General features: G+C 40.5%; 1 protein-coding gene across 5 annotated transcripts in view; it reads right to left on the bottom strand.

Annotated features, from left to right (window-relative positions):
* The window catches only part of RABEP1 (rabaptin, RAB GTPase binding effector protein 1), a 113,968-nt gene that overhangs the window by 73,340 nt on the left and 16,563 nt on the right, over window positions 1–24,065 (bottom strand). For all 5 annotated transcript variants that reach the window (XM_054459450.2, XM_054459451.2, XM_063655793.1 and 2 more), the window contains exon 2: window positions 2,582–2,710. In XM_054459450.2, coding sequence (XP_054315425.2) covers window positions 2,582–2,710 — 129 coding nt within the window. The remainder of the gene's footprint in view (window positions 1–2,581; window positions 2,711–24,065) is intronic.

Genomic DNA, 24,065 nt, shown 5'->3' with positions numbered 1-24,065 from the left:
CCACCGCACCTTGCCTTATTTTCATAGTATTTAAATATGTAAAATATCCATATTGTGATCAACTGTGTATTTATAATAAATTTTAATAATATCTCCATAAAGAAAACATTTATATGCATATTTTAAGAGTTTCAAGCACAAGATATTACTTTAGACCAACAGTTTTTAAAGTATGGTCTCTGAACAGTAACATCTCCATCAACTGGTAACTTGCTAAAAACACAAATTCTGGATCCCAGTGATCTAGTGAATCAGCATCTCTGAGGGTGGAAGCCAGTAATCCTTGTTTTAACGAACCCTATTAGGTAATTCAAATGCACACTCAAGCCCATTGTGGTGGCTCACGCCTGTAATCCCAGCACTTTGGGAGGCCGAGGCGGGCAGATCATCTGAGGTCAGGAGTTCGAGACCAGCCTGGCCAACGTGGTGAAACCCTGTCTCTACTAGAAATACAAAAATTAGCAGGGTGTGGTGGCACACACCTGTAGTCCCAGCTACTAGGTAGGCTAAGGCACAAGAGTCGCTTGAACCCAGGAGGCGGAGGTTGCAGTGAGCCACGATCACACCACTGCACTTCAGCCTTGCGCAACACAGCGAGACTCGGTCTCAAAAAAAAAAAAGAATGAAACAAATGCACACTCAAGTTTCAAAACCATTTTTAAGAAAAAAATTCTAAAGGAGATGTAAAGAAGAAAACCCAACTCAAGGAGGAAAACCACTGTAAAATTTCTGCTATAAAGCTATTCATGTGTTTGTTAAACAGATGACAATGGGTAAATCACTGATATTTTCATTCCACTGGATATGTTTAAAAGCAGGAAGTTGGCCGGGCGTGGTGGCTCACCCAGCACTTTGGGAAGCCGAAGCAGGCGGATCACAAGGTCAGGAGTTCGAGACCAGCCTGACCAACATGGTGAAACCCCGTCTCTACTAAAAATACAAAAATTAGCCAGGCATGGTGGCGCACACCTGCAATCCCAGCTACTCGGGAGGCTGGGGCAGGGCAGGAGAATCGCTTGAATCTGGGAGGTGGAGGTTGTAGTGAGCTGAGATAGCACCACTGAACTCCAGCCTGCACGACAGGGCAAGACTCCAACTCAAAAAAAGAAAAAAGCACGAAGCTTTCATTTAAATTGTAAATATCAACAATATAAAATCTTATCCTTCACATCTTTTCAAGCAAAAAATTTTAAACATCAACTTCAAAATGTATGAAGGTTGTATTTAAGTATATATTTTACAGAATTCATAAGTTAAAAAAGTTGCATGATCACTAGTCCAGAACAGGATTTCTCAAACTGTAGTACTTGAACTAGCAGTAACTGGAATCATCTATGAGCTTATTAGAAATGCAAATTTCTGGGCTCCACCCAAACATACTGTGGTTCAACAAGCTCTCCAGGTGATTTTTATCCATGTTAGAATTTGAGAGCCACTATTCTATTATAGACTAGAGCAGTTTTCAAAATTTAGTGTGCAGCTGGACCCAAATCCCACAGTTTCTAACTCAGTAAATCTGGGTGGGACCCAAACATTTGCATTTCTAACAACTTTCCCAGGTGATGATGACGATCATGATGCTGTTCTACAATCACACTTTGAGAATCACTGGTCTAGAGAGCTGTGGAAACTATATTCACATTATTCTAGGTCGATACTCAGAATGTAAGCCCCTTCCCTGATCCTTCAAATTAGGTCCCCCATCATGTTCTCTCATGTATTTTCCTTATACAGTTTCCTTTTTTTTTTTTGAGATGGAGTTTCATTCTTGTTGCCCATGCTGGAGTGCAATGGCATGATCTCGGCTCACCTCAACGTCTGCCTCCTGGGTTCAAGCAATTCTCCTGCCTCAGCCTCCTGAGTAGCTGGGATTACAGGCATGTGCCACCACGCCCAGCTAATTTTGTATTTTTAGTACAGACAGGGTTTCTCCATGTTGGCCAGGCTGGTTTTGAACTCCCGACCTCAGGTGATCCGCCCCCTCCCTTGGCCTCCCAAAGTGCTGGGATTACAGGTGTGAGCCACCGTGCCCAGCCTGCAACTTCCTGTTCAACAACTCATCACACAATTACTTAACATCTGTTTGCTCATTGAGTTCAACCAAGTTAAAGAACCACATGAATTTTGCTCTTTCTGTATACCCAACACATAAGTATAATGTCTGCCTCATAGTAGATATTAAATAAGTATTTATTGATAAATAACTGAATATTTGTTGGGTAAAACTGATGTTTCATGGAATTAAAGATAACATAGCTAAAGCTGTTATTAGAATGAGAACAATCCTAGTTTGCCCACAACTGTATCCCAAATGTTAAGAGCAATAACATTCTCTTATCTCAAGGCTATGCAACCTAAATATGAACAGTAAGATCAAAAAACAAGGCAAAATCTGAAGAAGGCATTTTTCAACTTGTTTTTCAATCCCATTCTTAACCTAGCCTTTAAACAGTATTCTTTTATTATGCAAGTACAAATAAAATCAAGGTTTATTCAATAATAAAATTAACACTACTACCAAGAAACTCAACACTTTAAGGCAGTTTTCACATTGAAGTTGGTGGGAGACTTATGAACTTACCCTCTTTAGCCAAATATAACTCCTTAAATTTTGCTCTCTTTTGATTAAATTCTTGTTCAAGCTGCTGTTGTGCACGTAAAAATTCTGCATTAATTTTTTCCAATTCTGCTACCCGTTGCTGAAGAGAAACTGGGGGAAAAAAATACTAGTTAACAAGTAATAACTTTTATTCATAAATTTATAAAACAGTAAATTAGTATTCCAGCTGTACATTGCTACACGTGAAACAAGTAGTCAAGCTTCTTCCAAAAATCCACCATATGCTAGGATATTCTAATGTTAAAAAAAAGTAAGACAGGCCAGACACAGTGGCTCACACCTGTAATCCCAGCACTTTGGGAGGCCGAGGCGGGCGGATCACCCAAGGTCAGGAGTTCGAGACCAGCCTGGCCGACATGGAGAAATCCTGTCTCTACTAAAAATACAAAAATTAGCCAGGTGTAGTGGCAGGTGCCTGCAATCCCAGCTACTCAGGAGGCTGAGGTGGGAGAATCGCTTGAACCTGGGAGGCGGAGGTTGCAGTGGGCCGAGATCGCACCACTGCACTCTAGCCTGGGTGACAGAGTGAGACTCTGTCTCAAAAAAAAAAAAAAAAAAAAAAAAGTAAGACCCTTCTATTAGACTTAATGCACAACTGTAAATGAGTCATGTAAAGTGGAACCACAAATATACAGACAATCACATAAGGTCAACTTCCCCACAAAAAAAGAGCTTCTAAAGTGCCTTTGTGCAACTGAATAGCAATTCAATTTTAGAACTGTTAAATATTGGATTATTTGAGCTACTTATCCCACAAATGAACCTATTGCCAATCTTGCTATTTCCCATTTCTCTCAAGTGTCACAAGCAAAATCTAATAGGTTCCCTAACTAGTGTAGCCATACCAGACTGAACTATTCTTCCAACTTCAAAATGATCCATTACCATTATACTGAGATCATAATCAAAAACCCATTCATAGAGAGGATACAGAACTGTACATTCTACATAAACTCTCAATTACTGGGAGATAATCTGATTTTCTTCCATGTTTTCAATATTGATCATGGTGTGCAGGGATTAGCAGACTTTTTTTTTTACTTTATGGACTCTATAATTTGGACACAGCTGGTTAAATGATTGCCTTCCCTGACCAAACCCAGGGGTTCTTTTGATTGAAGCATAAGATGGGAGGTCCAGCTGTCCAAACCCCTGATCTCCTCTTTTGCCCCAACAGTATCCCAGCCTTAAAGCTATGACCATAATCCCTTTAGGGGATATCAGTTAGTACCAATCAACCATTAACTACTTAGGCCAGCAGAGGTCCAAGTTTCCTACTACAAGCCACTCCAGATAATGATGATTTGCCTATAATTTTAATCAAGATCTGAGATTATCTTTGAAGGCTACCCCTCTCCCAATCACTCAATTTAACTGAGAGCTCATTTTAAAATGTATAGAAAAAAAGACTGGAAAAAATATACCAATGATTTATCTATGAGTAACAGAATATGGCTCATTAATTTCTTCCATATGCTTATTTTTTTTTTATTTTTTTTTTGAGACGGAGTCTCCCTCTGTTGCCCAGGCTACAGTGCAGTGATGTGATCTCAGCTCACTGCAAATTCTGCCTCCCAGGTTCAAGCGATTCTCCTGCCTCAGCCTCCCAGTTAGCTGGGACTACAGGCATGTGCCACCACGCCTGGCTAATTTTTGTATTTTTAGTAGAGATGCGGTTTCACATGTTGGTCAGGCTGGTCTCGAACTCTTGACTTCAAATGATCCACCCACCTCAGCCTCCCAAAGTGCTGGGATTACAGGCATAAGCCACTGCACCTGGCCTTCCATAAGCTTCTCAAAGTTCTCTTCTATGCAGATATGTATTCCTTTGACAATGAACTAAAACCAATACAGATGGTTCAAACCGATGGTTTCACTTACAATTTTTCCACTTTATTATGGTACTCACACAACCATTCTCTTTTTTACTTTCAACTTTCACTACAGGATTCAATAAATTACACGAGATATACAACATTTTACTATAACTTGATAAATATTAGCTGTCATTATTAAATTGGTGGTATTTATTTAATGAATAACAAAAAAAGTAGCAATCAAATGACCTCGTATATAGCCAGAAAAGACCAGAAGTCACTTCCAACCTCATGATTCTGAATCAGTTCCATGCTTAAACTTCCAGCTTATACCCTCCCCTATTATCATGTATCTTCTTTTTTTTTTTTTTTTTTTTGAGATAGAGTCTCACTCTGTCACCCAAGCTGGAGTGCAGTGGCACAATCTTGGCTCACTGCAACCTCTGCCTCCCGGGCTCAAGCGATTCTTCTGCCTCAGCCTTCTGAGTAGCTGGGAGTACAGGCACACGCCACCACACCCAGCTAATATTTGTATTTTTAGTAGAGATGGAGTTTCACCATGTTGCCCAGGCTGGTCTTGACCTCCTGACCTCAGGTGATCCGCCCACCTCGGCCTCCCAAATTGCTGCAATTACAGGCGTGAGCCACCGTGCCCAGCCTACCATGTATCTTTATAGCATCATGAACAAACTAATACCGTAATGCCAGCCTTCAACAATATTAAACCTTCTGAAATTTAAAAGGCTGAGAATATAAGTATGCCAGCCTTTGTCAACAATAGGCTTTCTGTTAGAAGATTTTGCCCAGCTGCAGGCTAATATAAGCGTTCTGGGTACATTTAAGGTAGCTAGGCTAAGCTATGATGTTCCATAAGTTAGGTATATTAAATGCATTTTATGATATTCCCAATTTATAATGGGATATAGCACCACAGTAAGTTGAGAAGCATCTCTATGTGTTCATTCCCGTGAGACCTTGAAACTAGCCTCACTATAGATTTAATAGTGTAAGTGCAATCATTGCAGAAAGAGGATGACTGCTGGTTTGAGTTCCATGTCATTAATGGTAATTTTTGAGGAATGAACATGTAGGGTCTCTAAGTCAAAGCAACAACTTCTGGTCAACTGAAGGTTTGATAACTTTGAGAAAAAGAGGGATGAGAAATCCATTGGAAGGAAAATGTGCAATTATCTCATATTACCATTTGAAATCAGGAAAGAAATCTGTTCTCTGTGCTAATTCTGCTGGTATTTTTATTGTTAAATCCACATTGTTTAATAAGTTAAACAACTTTTCCACTTAACACTTTAGTATTACTGGCAGCTACTGATTAGTAGAGAGGTAACAAAGGGCTCTGGGGAATCAAGGAAAGAGAAAAACCAAAATCCCTCTATTCTTATTTTTCTCTAATAAGATGTATCCCCTCCTATCCCTCTACCAAAATGCACACATAACCAAAACACCCATACCTCTCAACATTAATATATTTATAATTAGGAACTGAGGCAAATGAATCAACAAAACAAAAATGCAGCTGTTAAAGCTGCAGCCAAGATTAAGTATGTTTCCATGACTCCCAGCCCCTTCATGGCTCTGAGCCACAGTTTAGACCCACTCTATACCCACAAAGCCTGGCTCTCTCCAGGCTTTAGGACAGTGTTCAGTTCTAGAAATCATGACCCTTTTGAGAGTATATCGAGTAATTGTCTTATTTTATTTTTAAGAAGTGATCATCCACCTCAAGTACTTCTAACATACTGCAATTCTACAATATAGAAAGACAAAAAAACTGCTTTTTACAAGAATGCCTTTACTACAACATCTAGAAAAACCGATTCACTCTCAATATGAGAAAGTTTACAAATAAGCATATCCTGATGCATTAGCAACCAACCAAAGATCACGGAGAAAATAGCTCTCATCACACAAAATGCTGTAGTATTTTTTATAACATGGTAACTAATAGGTCACTATCATTAGCTAATAGTTCATGTAAAAAGTACTTAGTGTGGCATATAGAACAAACTTGATAAATGTTAGCTGTCATTATTAAATTGGCAGTATTTATTTAATGAATAAAGAAAAAAAGTAGTGATCAAATGACTTTGTATGCAGCCAGAAAAGACCAGAAGTCACTTCCAACCTCAAGATTCTGACTCAGTTCCATGCTGAGACGTCCAGCTCATCCCCTTCCTTATTACCATGTATCTTTATAGCATCATGAACAAACTAATTACTGTAATGCCAGCCTTCAACAATATTAAACCTTCTGAAATTAAGAAGGCTGAGAACATCAGTATGCCAGCCTTTGTCAACAGTTCCGCACATCCCGTATTTGTTGCCTTCATTTGAGCAATAAGAAAAAGGGAGAAATTATCTAATCCATTGCCTACTTTTTTCTTTTTTTTTTTCTTCCTTGAGACGGAGTTGTTGCTCTGTTGCCCAGGCTGGAGTGCAGTGGCACAATCTCGGCTCACTGCAACCTCCATCTCCTGGGTTCAAGCGATCCTCCTGCCTCAGCCTCCCAAGTAGCTGGGATTACAGGAGCCTACCACCATACCCGGCTAATTTTTTTGTATTTTTAGTAGAGACAGGGCTTTACCATGTTAGCCAGGCTAGTCTCGAACTCTTGACCTCAGATGATTCACCCGCCTCAGCCTCCCAAAGTGCTAGGATTACCGGTGTGAGCCACCACATCCAGCCATGCAATGGCTACTTATAATGCTTGACATCCAAAGGGAAAAATGACTATGTCACTCAATTCACAATGTCTCAATTAGCAAAAGCAATACAAAAAGAAAAAACACAATAAATAAATGGAGTAAAGACCTAATAATAATTTTGATATGAACAGGAGAACACGCAATAACTTAAAATAATTCTAAGATTCGAGTTGTGTCCTACTACTACGTTCCTCTTACAAGTAAAACAATATAATAATTTTTTATTTAATTTTTTTTTTTTTGAGATGGAATTTCGCTCTTGTCACCCAGGCTAGAGTGCAATGGCGCAATCTTGGCTCACAGCAACCTCCACCTCTTGGGGTTCAAGTGATTCTCCTGCCTCAGCCTCCCAAGTAGCTGAGATTACAGGTGCCCACCACCACTCACAGCTAATTTTTGTATTTTTAGTAGAGATGGGGTTTCACCATGTTGGCCAGGCTGGTCTCAAACTCCTGACCTCAAGTGATCTGCCCGCCTTGGCCTCCCAAAGTGCTGGGATTACAGGTGTGAGCCACCACACCTGGCATCTTTACACTAAATTTGATAAAGACATAAGCAACGTGAAATTTACTACGACCAAAACCTTTTTGTTTAATGATGTTCAAAATCCAAGAAAACACCTACTTCAACCAATTTACAACAAAAAATAACTCCAGTGGGATCAAAGATTCTGAACAGTTCCTAAAACTCAAATGTCTTATCTTGTGTGTCACTGGATTTTAAAATAAAACTATCGGCCAGGCATAGTGGCTCATGCTTGTAATCCTAGCACTTTCGGTGGTCAAGGCAAGTGGATCTCTTCAGGACAGGAGTTCAAGAGCAACCTGGTCAATGTGGCGAAACTCTGTCTCTACCAAAAATACAAAAATTAGACGGACGTGGTAGTGCATGCCTGTAATCTCAGCTACTTGGGGGACTGAGGCACGAGAACTGCTTGAACCTGGGAGGCAGAGGTTGCAGTGAGCCAAGATCGCACCACTGCATTCCAGCCTGGGCGACAGAATGAGACCCTATCTGAAAAAAATAAAATAAAATAAAACTAGTAAGTATGGTAGGTATATCCTACCCATCCTACATATTCATTCAGTGAAGTAATACCAAGCCAGAAAAAGTTATATTAAATAAATACAATGTTATACATAGCACAGTATGAGCTACGCAAAAATTATATAGAAAAAAAGACTGTAATGAATATCCCAAATGGCATTCAGAGTAGTAAAAGAATTATGCTGATGAGATTTAAATCAAAAGGCAATGAGATGCTTTATCTTTGTTTTAATAATTATGTTATTTTATTGCTCTACCTCAATCTATTTGCTCATAAGAAAGTATTCATAATTTAATGGTCTTAAAATATTTTAACACAAAAAAAATCATTTTTTAAATTTTGCTCTTAAGAAACTCACAGTCTACAAAATCATTTTTTAAACTACACTTAAGATTTTCCTAGCCGGGCCCAGTGGCTCACATCTATAATCCCATTACTTTGGGAGGCCAAGGTGGGAGGACTGCTTGAGGCCAGGAGTTTCAGATCAGCCTGGGCAACAGAGTGAGACCCCATCTCTACTAAAAATACAAAAATTAGCCAGGTGTGGTTGCGTGTGCCTGTCGCTTGCACCTGGGAGGTTGAGGCTGCAGTAAGCCAAGATGGCAACACTGCACTCCAAAAAAAAAAAAAAAAGTCTAAAAAATTAAAAAGCTTATAAAGTAACTTTATAGACTAAAGTAAGCTGGCCGGGTGTGGTGGCTCACGACTGTAATCCCAGCACCTTGGGAGCCTGAGGGGGATGGATCGCCTGAGGCTTGAGAATCGTTTGAACTGGGGAGGAGGAGGCTGCAGTGAGCTGAGATCACACAACTGCCCTCCAGCCTGGACAACAGAGCGAGACTCTGTCTCAAAAAAAAAAAAAAAAAAAGAAAAATCTGTTTTTAGTAACATTCCCCTAAATCTGCTCCCTTAGAGATTTTAGTTCTGCTCTCCAGAATTAGAGAGTAGATTTTCTAGTATCTGACATTTCACACCCACCGTTTTCTTCTCCAGATTTCTCCTAATCATGATTTCTAAATGCTTCATTATCCAAGTTGCTCACCCTTCAAACTAAACTTAGTCAAAGTTCCACATAAAATATGACAGTCTGATCTAAACACAATACTGGCATAGAGTCTAATAGAAATATCTCCTTTCTTCAGGGGACCATACCCTTAACAATGTACAGTAAATCTACTCTAGCTTTTTTTTTTTTTGCCACAACCCCATACTGTTATTGTTATCCCATAAAATCAATGTAATCCAACAATGTCCTTAAATCCTTTCCACTTGAACTGCTATTAAACCAAGGCTCCTCTTACAACCTGAAGCTAGTGCAGTTTTAACCATGGCGCAGGTGGTTGATTTTTTTTTTTTTTAAACAAAGTTATTGGTTAGGCCTAAGAGACCCTTGGTACATCACCTGAAATCTTGGTGGAGGTTGATATTGATTTATTACTCTAAGTTTGGTATGCAGACTATTTGTTACTGGTCTAAGAATGCAATAAGGAGTTTGTGCCACAATGTAAAATAAACTAAGACACTAAGCACATTGCTTAGTTCTACTGACATTTTTCAATGAAGAAAGCGGTACATGGATTTATATTCTGGTTCAGGTTCTTTGTGCCCTAGAAGACCACTAAAAACAGTTTGTGGACAGGTTACTTTTAGTAGTACTGCTATAGTTGACAACTGCCATATCCATGGCTATCATCTTTTGCATAGTCTTCTTACATTTAAAGAAATTTCCATTTTATGAGTTTCAGCTTCCCAAAACAGAAGTCAAATACAAATTCCCAATCTCCCTTAAAACCAGAATGCAGGCATGTGACCCAGGCTCCTCCAATCAAACACACCCAAATGCAGCTTCAATTCAGAATAGAGCAGTGTAAAGAAACCAGGTTCCATTCTCGTTGCTGAAGACTTTTAGTCGTGTCCCAATGGTATAGGTCTAGCTCCTGAATCAGAAATGATATCAGTCCAAGCAGCAGTGACAACAGCATTAAAGTGAATCTCTACAGGCCAGCAGCACCAGAGGCAAGTTTCCTGTAAGGTCAGTTCTAGAGCAGCTTTTGGGTATTCCTTAAAGCTTAGCATAAAGGAGTGATTCTCCCAAATGTAGCTCTGGGACCACAACATCACCATCACCTGGAAACCTGTGAGAAGTTCTCAGGCCCCATCCCAGGCTTCCCGGAATCAGAAATTCTGGAGATGGGGCCCAGCAACATGCTTTAACAAGCCCTTTTAGATGCAGGCTAAAGTTTGAGAATCATCTAGAATCTCTCTCCTTGCCCTCCCAATGACTCTGTAAGCAACTCCATATCTTCTCAAAAATACCTTTTCTGTTTAGACCAGACAGGACAAATCGTTTTGTTTGCAACCAAGAAGCTTGGGCAAAACATACTGTCACTCCCACTACCATACTCTTAAAGACTGCTCATACGGTGCTAAGCAATGATTAAACAACAACAACAAAAATCTACAAGGAATTAACAAGAGTTAGAAGGTAGGAAACACTTGAAAAATCTGCTTACGATCAACCTGGCTGATTTCATAACATCATATGGGGATGGAGGAGCACATACTGACTTCCTTCTCAAGAGTATAGTATAGAAAGGCCCCCCGCTTGCACCCCAAGAAAGAGAGAGAAACTTGATCAATACTACCTCAGTAGGGGTGGTCAAGGCTACACATCACTGATAAGCCATGTATGTACCCTTGATGTGACACAAAGAAAACGATACTTTACCCATATGCTCTTCCTCCCAAGACGTTATGTCAGTCTAATCATGAGAAAAACATCACACAGATCCCAATTTAGGGACATTCTACAAAATACCTGACCAGCACTTCTTAAAACTGGCAAGATCATCAAACCAAAGTCACAGAAACTGTCACAGTCTAGAGGAGCCTAAGGAGGCCTGGCAACAAATGTAATATAACAGCCTTCAAGCTTAACAGAAATGAAAAACTCATGCACTTGAATGCTTAGCTGGGTAGATTTTCCTTCCCATCTAACTGCATATTATACTCTATAAGACCCAGTCGTATCTCCTAATATAACCCTCAGTTTTGCCTGGAGTCCAGTAGGAAAGAAAAAGCAGTTTAGAAATGAGTGCAGGCCAGGCGCCGTGGCTGATGCCTGTAATCACAGCACTTTGGGAGGCCGAGGTGGGCAGATCACGAGGTCAAGAGATCAAGAGCATCCTGGCCAACATGGTGAAACCCCATCTCTACTAAAAATACAAAAATTAGCCGGGCGTGGTCGCAGGCGCCTGTAGTCCCAGCTACTCAGGAGGCTGAGGCAAGAGAATTGCTTGAACCCAGGAGGCAGAGGTTGCAGTGAGCCGAGATCACGCCACTGCACTCCAGCCTGGCGAAAAGGCAAGACTCTGCCTCAAAAAAAAAAAAGAAAGAAAGAAAGAAAATAAAAAAGAAAAAAAGAAAAAGAAATGAGTGCAGATAGCAGGTTGAATAGCCCTGTAAATGAGAAACAAACCCCTATGACAGCACAGAGGACTGGGTCACGAGGCAAAAATAAAACCGTGACTAAAAATGAATTAGAATTCAGAACCACTTAATATAATGGCAAACAAAACTAACTGAAAACAAACTTCAGTGGCCCTAGGGACTCATCAGCTTACCACTCAGTACCAAAACTAACTTCCGTAATACTAAGTCATCAATAAAAGATTAAATAATGCCCAGTGCTCTCTGTTTAAGGATAATAGTGATAACAGTGATTTAAGTAAAACTGCTTAAAAAAAAAATAAAACCTGCTACATGCCTAGTACCCAGAATGTGTTCTCTAAATGACATTCCCCACTAAAAGGAACTAGGGATCCTTAGGAAAAAGGACCGATTCCAGGTCCAGGGCAGGAAGTGTACAAGATAAGCCTGGAACATCTTGTCTGTTAAGGTTATATAAAAAGATTTAGAAGTCAATGTAAAGAGGCCACACACTGGCCAAAAATGAGACAGTTTGGGTATCAGTGTGGTAGGCTGAAACTTCCTCCCCCCACACCCCCTCCACACACACCGAAGTGCGCACAACAACTGAGGAATACGTGAACACAGAATGGATATTTGGTGATACTGTTAACTGGTTTTAGGTGTTATGATAGCATTGTGGTACGTTTACACATACACTGAAACGTTTCCAAATGAAATCACAGATTCCTAGTTTAAAATCCTGGAGGAGGTGGGAGTTAGAGGTGAGACTGGCCATACATTAAGAATCATGACACATGGAAGGTGGTGACTCTACATACTAATCTTTTTAAGTGTTTAAGAAGCTCCATATGAAGCTATAACGAGGCATTATGCACATACACAATTCACACTGGAGAACTAGTAGTCATAAAGAATATCATCATCTCTGGTTATTACCAGTTCCTCTAATATAAACAGTAATTGGTTTAGAATATTCTTAAGATTTTTATCATTTACAAGAAAAAAGCCTAATGCAACAAAAAACACCTCTTAGAACCATATTTAATTATACTGTAAAACAAATCAAATTCCCTATATAAACCCTTCCCTTGATTTTAACATAGAAAATTTTAAAATGTAGATGTAATTCCTTATCTCCCTACACTTGGGTTATACACTAGCTATAAACTCTACAGTGGGGGTTACTTATCAGAAGAAAAGTTCTTCTAAATAAATAATAAAAACACAGGGTTATATTTTATTTACAAGGAAAGTTGGCTGCATTATTTATGGGCTTTTCTGAAATATCAAGGTCATACATAGAGAGAGAACAGAATTTTTAATAAATAGCTATCTGCCTACATGTGGATGAAGGAGATTAATTGTATGTCTCAGGAAGGGAAGACAAGAACCAAGAGGAAAGAGAAGTCTTAAGGAAAGAACGTTGATGTTAATACTTGGGAAGAAACTCTTGATTAAAGCTACAGAAAATGAAATGTGTAATAACAGGAGCTAACAATCAAGTATCCATTGCCTATTTATCAACTATTATATGAGAAGCCATAGAGCATAACAGCTGAGAGCACAGGCTCTGGAATTAAACTAGGGTTTGAATCCCAGCCCTCTCATTAAGCTGGTTCCTTCTCTCCATCTGTAAAAACGGGGGCTAATAATAGGACTATCTTCTAGCATTGTAGTAAGGATTAAATAATTCACAAATAGCTCTTCATGGAGTATCAGCAAGTTATTTTATACACTGGCTCATTAAATTTTCAAACCAAACCATAAAATAGGCATTATCACGCCAGTTACAGATGCAGAAACATTCTAAGATTAAGCTAATCTACTGATATACAGCTAGTAAGTAGCAGAGCTGGATTCAAACACTGACCTGCCTGGTTCCAAGGCCTAGCTGGATTTCCCCATGATTACAGGTGTTAAATAGAGGAGATTCATGAGTCACATGAGCAGAAGTTGTAAACAGGTGTAATACCACCTCCTAGGGATGTTCTTCTTTTACGCAGTCACACTGTTCATTTATACGTTGAAATCTGTAAACAATCTGTATTAATTACAAATTATTTTCCTTTACAATAAAGGCATTATGCTGTTAGGTTTTGGGGTTTTTAAAAAAGTCTTGTGTACAATTTTATATCAGAATGGTAAAGGGGGTATCCTAAAGCATTCTGTCATAAACCAGTGGTTCTCAACTAAAGGCCATGATACAATTTCACCACCAGGAATTTATCCTAAGGAAATAATCATAGATATGTGTAAAGACATAATTGCAAGAATACTGACTGCGGCATCAGTTAAAATTCCAAAACATTCAGAAAAAGTCAACATCTAACAATAGAAAACTAACAAAAAGCTGGGCACAAGTGGCTCATGCCTGTAATCCCAGCACTCATGGAAGCTGAGGCAGGCAGATCATTTGAGCCAAGAGTTCGAGACCAGTCTGAGCAACATGGTGAAACCTCTTCTCTACAAAAACTACAAAATTAGCCAGATGTGGTGGTGCACACCTGTAGTCCCAGCTACTCAGAAGGTTGAGGATCAACTGACCCCAGGGGATCAAGGCTACCGTGAGCCATGACTGCACCACTGCACTCCAGCTGGAGCTACAGAGTGAGACCTTGCCCCTCCTCAACCAAAAACGAAAAGAAAATAAAATTGACAAATTATGCAATAGCTATACAAGTTAAGACGAATCTTGAAAGAGAACATAAATTATATCAAATGTTCAGAGAATATTTTCTATACTACTTAAACTGTCCTCAGCATAGAAAAAAATGAAATGTTTCCCGTTTTACCAAGCTAGTATAATCAAGATACCAAAACTAGGCCGGGCACGGTGGCTCACACCTGTAATCCCAGCACTTTGGGAGGCCAAGGCGGGTGGATTACCTGAGGTTGGGAGTTTGAGACCAGCCTCATCCACATGTAGAAACCCAGTCTACTAAAAATACAAAATTAGCCAGGTGTGGTGGCACATGCTTGTAATCCCAGCTACTTGGGAGGCTGAGGCAGGAGAATCACTTGAACTTTGGAGGCGGAGGTTGTGGTGAGCTGAGATAGCACCATTGTACTCCAGCCTGGGCAACAAGAATGAAACTCTGTCTCAAAAAAAAAAAAAAAAAAAAAAAAAAAACCAAAACCCAATGCAGTACCAAAATGGAAAACTACAAGTGAATCTCACTTACGAATATAATTGCAAAAATTCTCGAACCTTAGCAAATCAGATCTAGCTACATATTACAATAACAATCCATCACAACCAAGTTGAGTTCATCTGAAGTGCGCAAAAACTAACATTCAGAAATCCATTAATGCAATCCGTTTTGTTAAACACATCAAAAAGACCTGAGATAATCTCAGTGAATTTTAAAGAAAAGTAAAGCAATTAGAGGAAACAGCTACAAGAAACAGATTATCCAATATAAGGATGATCCATGTGCCTGAAGTAGAGAACCCAACAAATGTAACTAAGAAAACAGTAGAAGATTTAAAGGAATAAATAGTCCCAAAAACAAATCATAACTAAATCTACAAAAAATAATGATGTGGCAAACAGGCCCACAGAGGAAGAAAGCAGAAAATAGAAGAAACTCAGATCTTTGACATCCTTGAGTAGCTGAACCAAATTTATAATGCTCTACTTGTGAACGTGTAACACAGAGAAAAACTGAACCCTTCACTTCTGAAGCTACTAGGGGTTGGCTTTCCAGATGGTCTCAGACAGTTATTCCTAACTGATACAAAAGAACATATAAAAACTTAAATGTACCAAAAGTATCAAATTTTAAATGTATGTAAACTTTGACACAACAGGGATTTAGCAGACGGAAGTATTTGGCTAAATATTTAGAGACATATGTATCAGGATGTTTGCCGCAGTGTCCTTTGAAATAGGAAAAAATAAAAACAATATTTACTAATAGAGGGTTAACTAAACATGTTAGGGAATCCATACATTAGAATACTATTGTTACATACCATTAACATTTTTTTTTTTTTTTTTTTTTAAGACGGAATCTTCCTCTGTTGCCTCGGCTGGAGTGCAGTGGCATGATCTCAGCTCACTGCAACCTCCACCTCCTGGGTTCAAGGGATTCTCCTGCCTAAGCCTCTCCAATAGCTGGGATTACAGGTACGCACCACCACGCCCGGCTACTTTTTGTAATTTTTTTTTTTTAGTAGAGACGGGGTTTCACCATGTTGGTCAGGCTGGTCTCGAACCCCTGACTTCAGGTGATTTGCCCACCTCGGTCTCCCAAAGTGCTAGGATTACAGGTGTAAGCCACCGCATCTGTTCTTAAAAATAACATTATTTAATAATACATCATGAACATCTCTTCATTTAAGTGGGAAAAAACATGCTATAAAAGTACTGTAATTTTCTATCAAATTTTTAAGTTTTTTTCACATATTTTATACATATGAAACTCTAAAAAGACAATACCGTTGGCCAGGCACGGTGGCTCAAGCCTGTAACCCCAGCACTTTGGGAGGCCAAGGCCGACAGATCACAAGGTCACGAGATCGAGACCATCCTGGCTAACATGATGAAACCGTCTCTACTAAAAATACAAAAATTAGCCTGGCGTTGTGGCGGGCGCCTCTAGTCCCAGCTACTCGGGAGGCTGAGGCAGGAGAATGGTGCGAACCCAGGAGGCGGAGCTTGCAGTGAGCCGAGATCACAACACTGCACTCCAGCCTGGGCGACAGAGCAAGACTCCGTCTCAAAAAAAAAAAAAAAGACAATACCGTTTTCCCTCGGTATCTGAGGGAAATTGGTTCCAGGACCTCTCAGATACCAAAATCTGATGATATTCAAGTCCCTTATATAAAACAGTGTAGTACCTGCATATAACTTATGCATATTCTCCCATGTACTTCAAATCACCTCTAAATAACTTATAATACCTAATACAACGTAAATAACTTATAATACCTAATACAATGTAAATACTATGTAAATAGTTGTCATACTGCATTTTTTAATTTGTAGTTTTATTGTTTTATTGGTTTATTTTCTTGAGTTGGAGTCTCACTGTCACCCAGGCTGGAGTGCAATGGCACGATCTCAGCTCACTGCAACCTCTGCCTCCCGGGTTCAAGCAGTTCTCCAGCCTCAGCCTCCTGAGTAGCTGGGATTACAAACGCGCGCCACCACGCCCAGCTGACTTTTGTATTTTTAGTACAGACAGGGTTTGTCAGGCTGGTCTCGAACTCCTGGCCTCGTGATTCCCCCGCCTCAGCCTCCCAAAGGATTTATTTTCAATCCCCAGATGGTTGAATCCATGAATGTGGACCCCGCAGATACAGAGGGCTAACTGTATACCAAAGTGTTAATAAACTGTCTTTGCTGACTGTTCACTTTACACTTTTTTGCATTTTCTTAGTTGTCTGCAACGGGCAATATAAATTTTATCTGTAATTATAAAATAATTATAGAAAGAAAATTAATGACAAGTGCAAGATGTGGAAGATCCAACTTGACAAACAGCTCACATAGAAACAACTTAATAATTGAAATGATGTAGAAAAAAATTGGCCACTGTTTAAAAATAAATTTAAACACTAACAACATAAGTTATGAGCGGCTATCTAATTGATTTTGAGACAGAGAACATCTTTGAAAATGTCAAAATATTACCAATAAGTTTGTCCAAGTGAAATTTTAGATTTCTTTATAACAAAAATTATCCCAATGGCCAGATGCAGCGGCTCATGCCTGTAATCAAAGAACTCTGGGAAACTGAGGCAGGTGGATCTCTTAAGCCCAGGAGTTTGAGACCAGCCAGGGCAACAAAGGGAGATTCCATCTCTACAAAAAATACAAAAATTACCAAGGCATGCTGGCATGTGCCTATAGGGCCCTCAGGAGGCTGAGGTGAGAGGTCAAGGTTACATTGAGCCGTGATCACACCACTGCACTAGAGCCTGGGTGACAGGCAGAAACCCTGTCTCAAAAAAATAAATTACCCCAAAAGCCAAAATAAGACAAAGGACAAACGTGGAAAATATCTGTAAATATCTGTAACAAATAAAAAAGGACAATGTCTGTGAAGATACATATATAGAAAGAAATACATATATATAGAGAGAGATATAGATTGTGTGTGTGTGTGTGTGTGTGAGTGTGTGTGTGGGAGACAAAGTTTCCCTCTTATTGTCCAGGCTGGAGTGCAATGGTACAATCTCGGCTCGCTGCAACCTCTACCTCCCGGATTCAAGAGATTCTCGTGCCTCACCCTCCCAAGTAGCTGGGATTATAGGCGTGCACCACCACACCCACCTAATTTTTTTATGTTTAGTAGAGACGGGGTTTCATCATGTTAGTCAGGCTGGTCTCGAACTCCTGATCTCAAGGGATCCACCTGCCTCAGTCTTCTAAAGTGCCGGGATTGTAGGCGTGAGCCACCATGCCCGGCCAATATTTATAAATTAATAAGAAAATGAACAAGGCACAGCAGCTCATGCCTGTAATGCCAGCACTTTGAGATGCCAAGGCAGGCAGATGGCTTGAGCCTAGAAGTTCGAGACCAGCCTGGGCAACATGGAAAAACCTTATCTCTACTAAAAATACAAAAACTAGCAAGGCATGGTGATGCATGCCTGTAGTCTCAGCTACTCCAGAGGCTGAGGTGAGAGGATCACCTGAGCCCAGAAAGCAGAGATTGCAATCAGCCAAGATCGCACCACGCCACCGGACTCCAGCCTGGACCACAGAGCAAGACCCTGTCTCAAAAGTAAATAAATAAAGGCCAGGTGCAGTGGTTCACACCTGTAATCCCAGAACTTTGGGAGGCCAAGGTGGGTGGATCACATGAGGTCAGGAGTTTGAGACCAGCCTGATCAACATGGTGAAACCCTATTTCTACTAAAAATACAAAGTTAGCCAGGCACGGTGGCACACACCTGTAATCCCAGCTACTCGGGAGGCCAAGGCAGAACTGCTTGAACCCAGGAGGTGGAGGTAGCAGTGAGCCAAGATCGCGCCACTGCACTACAGCCTGGTAACGAAGCGAAACTCCATCTCAAAAAAAAAAAAGTAAATAAATAAAAAATTTAATAAGAAAAGGGTAAAGGACATCATGAGGCAATGCACACACAAAAAAATGGCCAATATATATATTTTTTAAAAATCAAAAACAAAAAAAGGAAAAGAATGAACAAAAGCCAATCATACTAAAACTGCAACTAAAATCAGTCAGATACCATTTTTAGGCCTTGCCTATTGGCAAGAACACTTTAAGTCTATACTTCATGTTGACAAGGATGAAGTGAGACTAACAGACATCGTCAGCACTAAGAAGAAGAAATGTAAACTAGAACTGGCTTTCTAGAAAGCAATTTGGCAATATATATCAAAATGTCATACTTCAGATCCAGAACACTCTAGGAAATAAAGATGAGATCAAAGATTAATGCACAAGAATGTTGTTTCCTAAGTAATTATTAATAGTGAGAATTTATAAATGATCAAAATGGCAGTAATAGGAAAATGATACATTTATATGATGAATTAGACTTATCACCACTTTTGAGACAGAGTATCGCTCTTTCCCCCAGGCTGGAGTCCAGTGGCTCAGTCTCAGATCACTGCAAACTCCACCTCCCAGGTTCAGATGACTCGCCTGTCTCAGCCTCTGGAGTAGCTGTGATTACAGGCACACACCATCAGGCCTAATTTTTGTATTTTTAGTAGAAATGGAATTTCGCCATGTTGGCCAGGCTGGCCTGAAACTCCTGACCCAAGTGATCCACCCGCCTCAGACTCCCAAAGAGCTGAGATTACAGGTGTGAGCCACCACGACTGGCCAAAACCACTATTAAAACAAACAAACAAAAAAAAACTTACAACACAGGGAAACTGTTCACATCATAACCAAATGAAAATGGCAGAATGCAAAACCACATGTGCAATATGATCAATTGTTTTAAAATATTTTTATTTGTAGATATAAAAATTAATTAAAAATGTAGAATAAAAAAATAAAGGACAAAATTATGTGTAAGTCTAGTTTTCTTTTTTTTGAAATGGAGTCTCACACTGTCACCCGGGCTGGAATGCAATGGCGCGATCTCGGCTCACTACAACCTCTTAGCCTCCCAGGCTCAAGCAATTCTCCTGCCTCAGCCTCCCAAGTAGCTGGGAGTAGCCAGGGTGTGCCACCACGCCTGGCTAATTTTTGGATTTTTAGTAGAGACAGGGTTTCACCATGTTGGCCAGGTTGGTCTCCAACTCCTGACTTCAGGTGATCTTCCCGCCTTGGGCTCGCAAAGTGCTGGGATTACAGGTGTGAGCCACCATGCCCAGCCTGGCTCTTTTAAATATTAAAACATTAAAGAGGAGAATGGAACAGTAATTGTAACCATCTGGTATGACAACAGAATAGGTAAATCAATTGAACTAAATGCAGTTTATAAATGAACTCAAATATTCCTGGCAAGTTTAGCATACGATAAATGGTAATATTTCAAAATCAATGAAGAAAAATGGATTAGTCACTATCTGGTGCAAGAACAACTGGCAAACCATTTGAAAATAAGTAGTAAGGCCGGGCGCGGTGGCTCACACCTGTAATCCCAGCACTTTGGGAGGCCGAGGTGGGCAGATCACCTGAGTTCAGGAGTTCAAGGCCAGCCTGGCCAACATGGTGAAACCCTGTCTCTATTAAAAATACAAAATTTAGCCAGGGGTGGTGGCACATGCCTGTAGTCCCAGCTACTCGAGAGGCTGAGGCAGAAGAACTGCTTGAACCTGGGAGGCAGAGGTCGTAGTGAGCCGAGATCACACCACTGCACTCCAGCTTGGGTGACAGAGCAAGATTCCATCTCAAAAAATAATAATAATTTAAAAAAAAAAAAAAGAAAAGAAAAGAAGTAGTAAAAGGTGGATTCTTATCTCATTCCTGACAGCAAAATAAAGTGATCATTTAAAAGTACTCCAGCCCGGGTGACGGAGCGAGACTCCATCTCAAAAAAAAAAAAAAAGAAAGAAAAGTAAATACTAGGCCGGGCGCAGTGGCTCACACCTGTAATCCCAGCACTTTGGCAGGCCGAAGCAGGCAGATCACGAGGTCAAGAGATCGAGACCATCCTGGCCAACATGGTGAAACCCCGTCTCTACTAAAAATACAAAAATCAGCTGGGTGTGGTGGTGCACGCCTGTAGCCCCAGCTACTTGGTAGGCTGAGGCAGGAGACTCGCTTGAACATGTGAGGCAGAGGTTGCAGGGAGCTGAGATTGCACCACTGCACTCCAGCCTGGTAATAGAGTGACACTCCGCCTCAACAACAACAACAACAACAAAAAAAGAAGATAACACAAAGAGGAAGAACATAAAACTAGAAATCATAAAGGAAAAAACTCATAATCACCCAAAAAAATTAAAATACTTCCATATGCCAAAACTCAACTCTCAAAGTTAAAAAGCTCTCAAAATTAAAGAACTTGTTAAACTAAGGGACTATGAGTCTTTTTTTTTTTTTTTGAGACAGGGTCTCGCTGTCGCCCAGGCTGGAGTGCAGTGGCGCGATCTCGGCTCACTGCAGGCTCCGCCCCCCGGGGTTCACGCCATTCTCCTGCCTCAGCCTCCCCCATAGCTGGGACTACAGGCGCCCGCCACCTCGCCAGGCTAATTTTTTGTATTTTTAGTAGAGACGGGGTTTCACCATGTTAGCCAGGATTGTCTCGATCTCCTGACCTTGTGATACGCCCGCCTCGGCCTCCCAAAGTGCTGGGATTACAGGTGTGAGCCACTGTGCCCGGCCTTTTTTTTTTTTTTTTTTTTTTTTTTAAAGATAGATTCTCACTCTGTCAACCAGGTTGGAGTGCTGATCTCAGCTCACTGTAACCTCTGCTTCCCAGGCTCAAGCAATTCTCATGCCCCAGCCACCCAGCAGCTGGGACTACAGGCACACACCGCCATGTCTGGCTAATTTTTGTATTTTTAGTAGAGAAGGAAGTTTTGCCATGTTGGCCAGGCTGGTCTTGAACTTCTGGCCTCAAGAGATCCGCCCGCCTCATCCTCCCAAAGTGCTGGGATTACATGTGTGAGCCACCAAGCCCAGCCACAGAAGCCCTCTTATATATCTTGATGAGCCTATAAATTGCCAAGTCTTTTTTGAAAGAGAATTTGGTACTTAGAATTAAATTTTTAAACATTCACATTCTTTGGACTCAGTAATTCCAGTTCAAGGAATTAATCCTATAAAAACACACGAATGTGCAAACATCCACTGTAGTGTTATTGGAATGGCATGAATATTAATCAGTGAGAGAAATAAATCTAAAAATTATAGTGAATCTATATTTTGCAGCCATGAAAACAATAATTAACTTCAAAAGTAATAATATAGTTTGAGAATGGCATTTGTAGCATAATTTCGCCTTTTTTTTTTTTTAGAGATGAGGTCTTGCTCTGTGGCCCAGGCTGGAAATGCAGTGGTGCAATTATAGCTCACTGCAGCCTCAACCTCTTGGGCTCAAACGATCTCCTCCTCAACCTCACAAGAAGCTAGGACTACAGACGTGCACCATGACACCTCGATAATTTTTTTTATTTTTTGTAGGGACAGGGGTTTCGCTCTGTTGCCCAAGCTGGTCTCAAACTCCTGGCCTCAAGCGATCCTCCTGCCTCAGCCTCCCAAAGTGCAGGATTATAGGCATGGGCCATTGTGCACAGCCATGATTCCGCTTTTAAATTACCATAGAACACACTTTTTTAGAAAGTGGAAAAATATTCACCAGGACATTAACAGTGTTTCTATTTCTGAGGGATGATCTTATTACTTCATATCAACTTTCGTTTTGTACTATACATTTACAAATTGTTTTATCACTTTTTTTTTTTTTTTTTTTTTTTGAGACGGAGTCTTGCTCTATCGTCCAGGCTGGAGTGCAGTGGTGCGATCTCGGCTCACTGCAAGCTCCGCCTCCCGGGTTCAGGCCATTCTCTGCCTCAGCCTCTGGAGGAGCTGGGACTCTACGCACCCGCCACCACGCCCAACTAATTTTTTTGTATTTTTTTAGTAGAGACGGGGTTTCACCGTGTTAGCCAGGATGGTCTCGATTTCCTTATCACAAGTTTTTTTTTTTTTTTGAGACAGAGTCTCGCTCTGTCGCCCAGGCTGGAGTGCAGTGGCGCGATCTCGGCTCACTGCAAGCTCCACCTCCTGGGTTCACGCCATTCTCCTGCCGCAGTCAGCCTCCTGAGTAGCTGGGACTACAGGCGCCCGCCGCCACGCCCGGCTAATTTTTTGCATTTTTAGTAGAGACAGGGTTTCACCATGCTAGCCAGGATGGTTTCGATCTTCTGACCTTATAATCTGCCCGCCTTGGCCTGCCAAAGTGCTGGGATTACAGGCGTGAGCCACTGTGCCCAGCCATAAGTATTTATTTTCAATGCAAATAAAACTTCAAAACATGCAGCATGAAAGAAAAAAATACATCAATGGAACAGAATAAAGAGCCCAGAAATAGATCCATGCAAATATAGTCAACTGATCTCTGGCAAAGGAGCAAAAAGGCAACACAACAGAGAAAGGACAGACTTTTGAATAAATGGTGATGCTGTAACAACTGGATATCCACATGTAAAAAAACGAACTGAGCCACAAGACCTTACATCCTTCACAAAAACAAATCCAAAATAGATTATAGACCTAAAGGTAAAAGACGCAAAACTTTAAATCTCCTAGAACATAACACTGGAGAAAATATTGATAACCTTGGGTTTGGAGATGACTTTTAGATACGATACGAAATGCACAAGTCATGAAAAAAATACAGTTGACCCTTGAAAAAGGTGGGACTAGACTAGGGGGGCCGATTCCCACAGTCAAAAATTCATGTATAACTTCTGACTCCCCAAAAACTTCACTAATTTTACCAATAACATAAAACAATTGACACATACTTTGTATGTTGTATTACACACTGTATTCGTACAATAAAGCAAGCTAAAGAAAATATTAAGAAAATCATGCAAATAGAAATTATTTACTATTCATTAACTGTAAGTGCGTCATCACAAAGCTCTTCATTCTCTTTGTCTTCACGCTGAGTAAGCTGAGGAAGAAGAGCAAGAGGAAGGCTTGATCTTGCTGTCTCAGGGATGGTAGAGGCAGGAGTGGAGGTGGTGGAAGGGGAGGCAAGAGAGGCAGACGCACTTAGTGTAACTTTACGGAAGTATGTGTTAATCTGGCTTTTTATTTCTCTAAGAATGTTTCTATATGGTACCAATCCTTTCACCATTTGCTTTAGTTTCAGTGCCCGTATCATAGAAGTGGTCCATGTCATAAAGAAGTCAAACGCAGTCTTCACAGTCTTGAATAATCAGAGCCCTCCTGCCAGACTGTCTAATGTCAGTTTGTTTTCGGGCCCTGCTCCTCGGTCTTCTTACTCATAGCCTGACACTGGTTCAGAAGCAGACA

The sequence above is a fragment of the Pongo pygmaeus genome, chromosome 19, assembly GCF_028885625.2.
Source record: "Pongo pygmaeus isolate AG05252 chromosome 19, NHGRI_mPonPyg2-v2.0_pri, whole genome shotgun sequence".
Lineage (NCBI taxonomy): Eukaryota > Metazoa > Chordata > Mammalia > Primates > Hominidae > Pongo > Pongo pygmaeus.
This window is presented reverse-complemented; position numbering and strand designations above follow the sequence as displayed.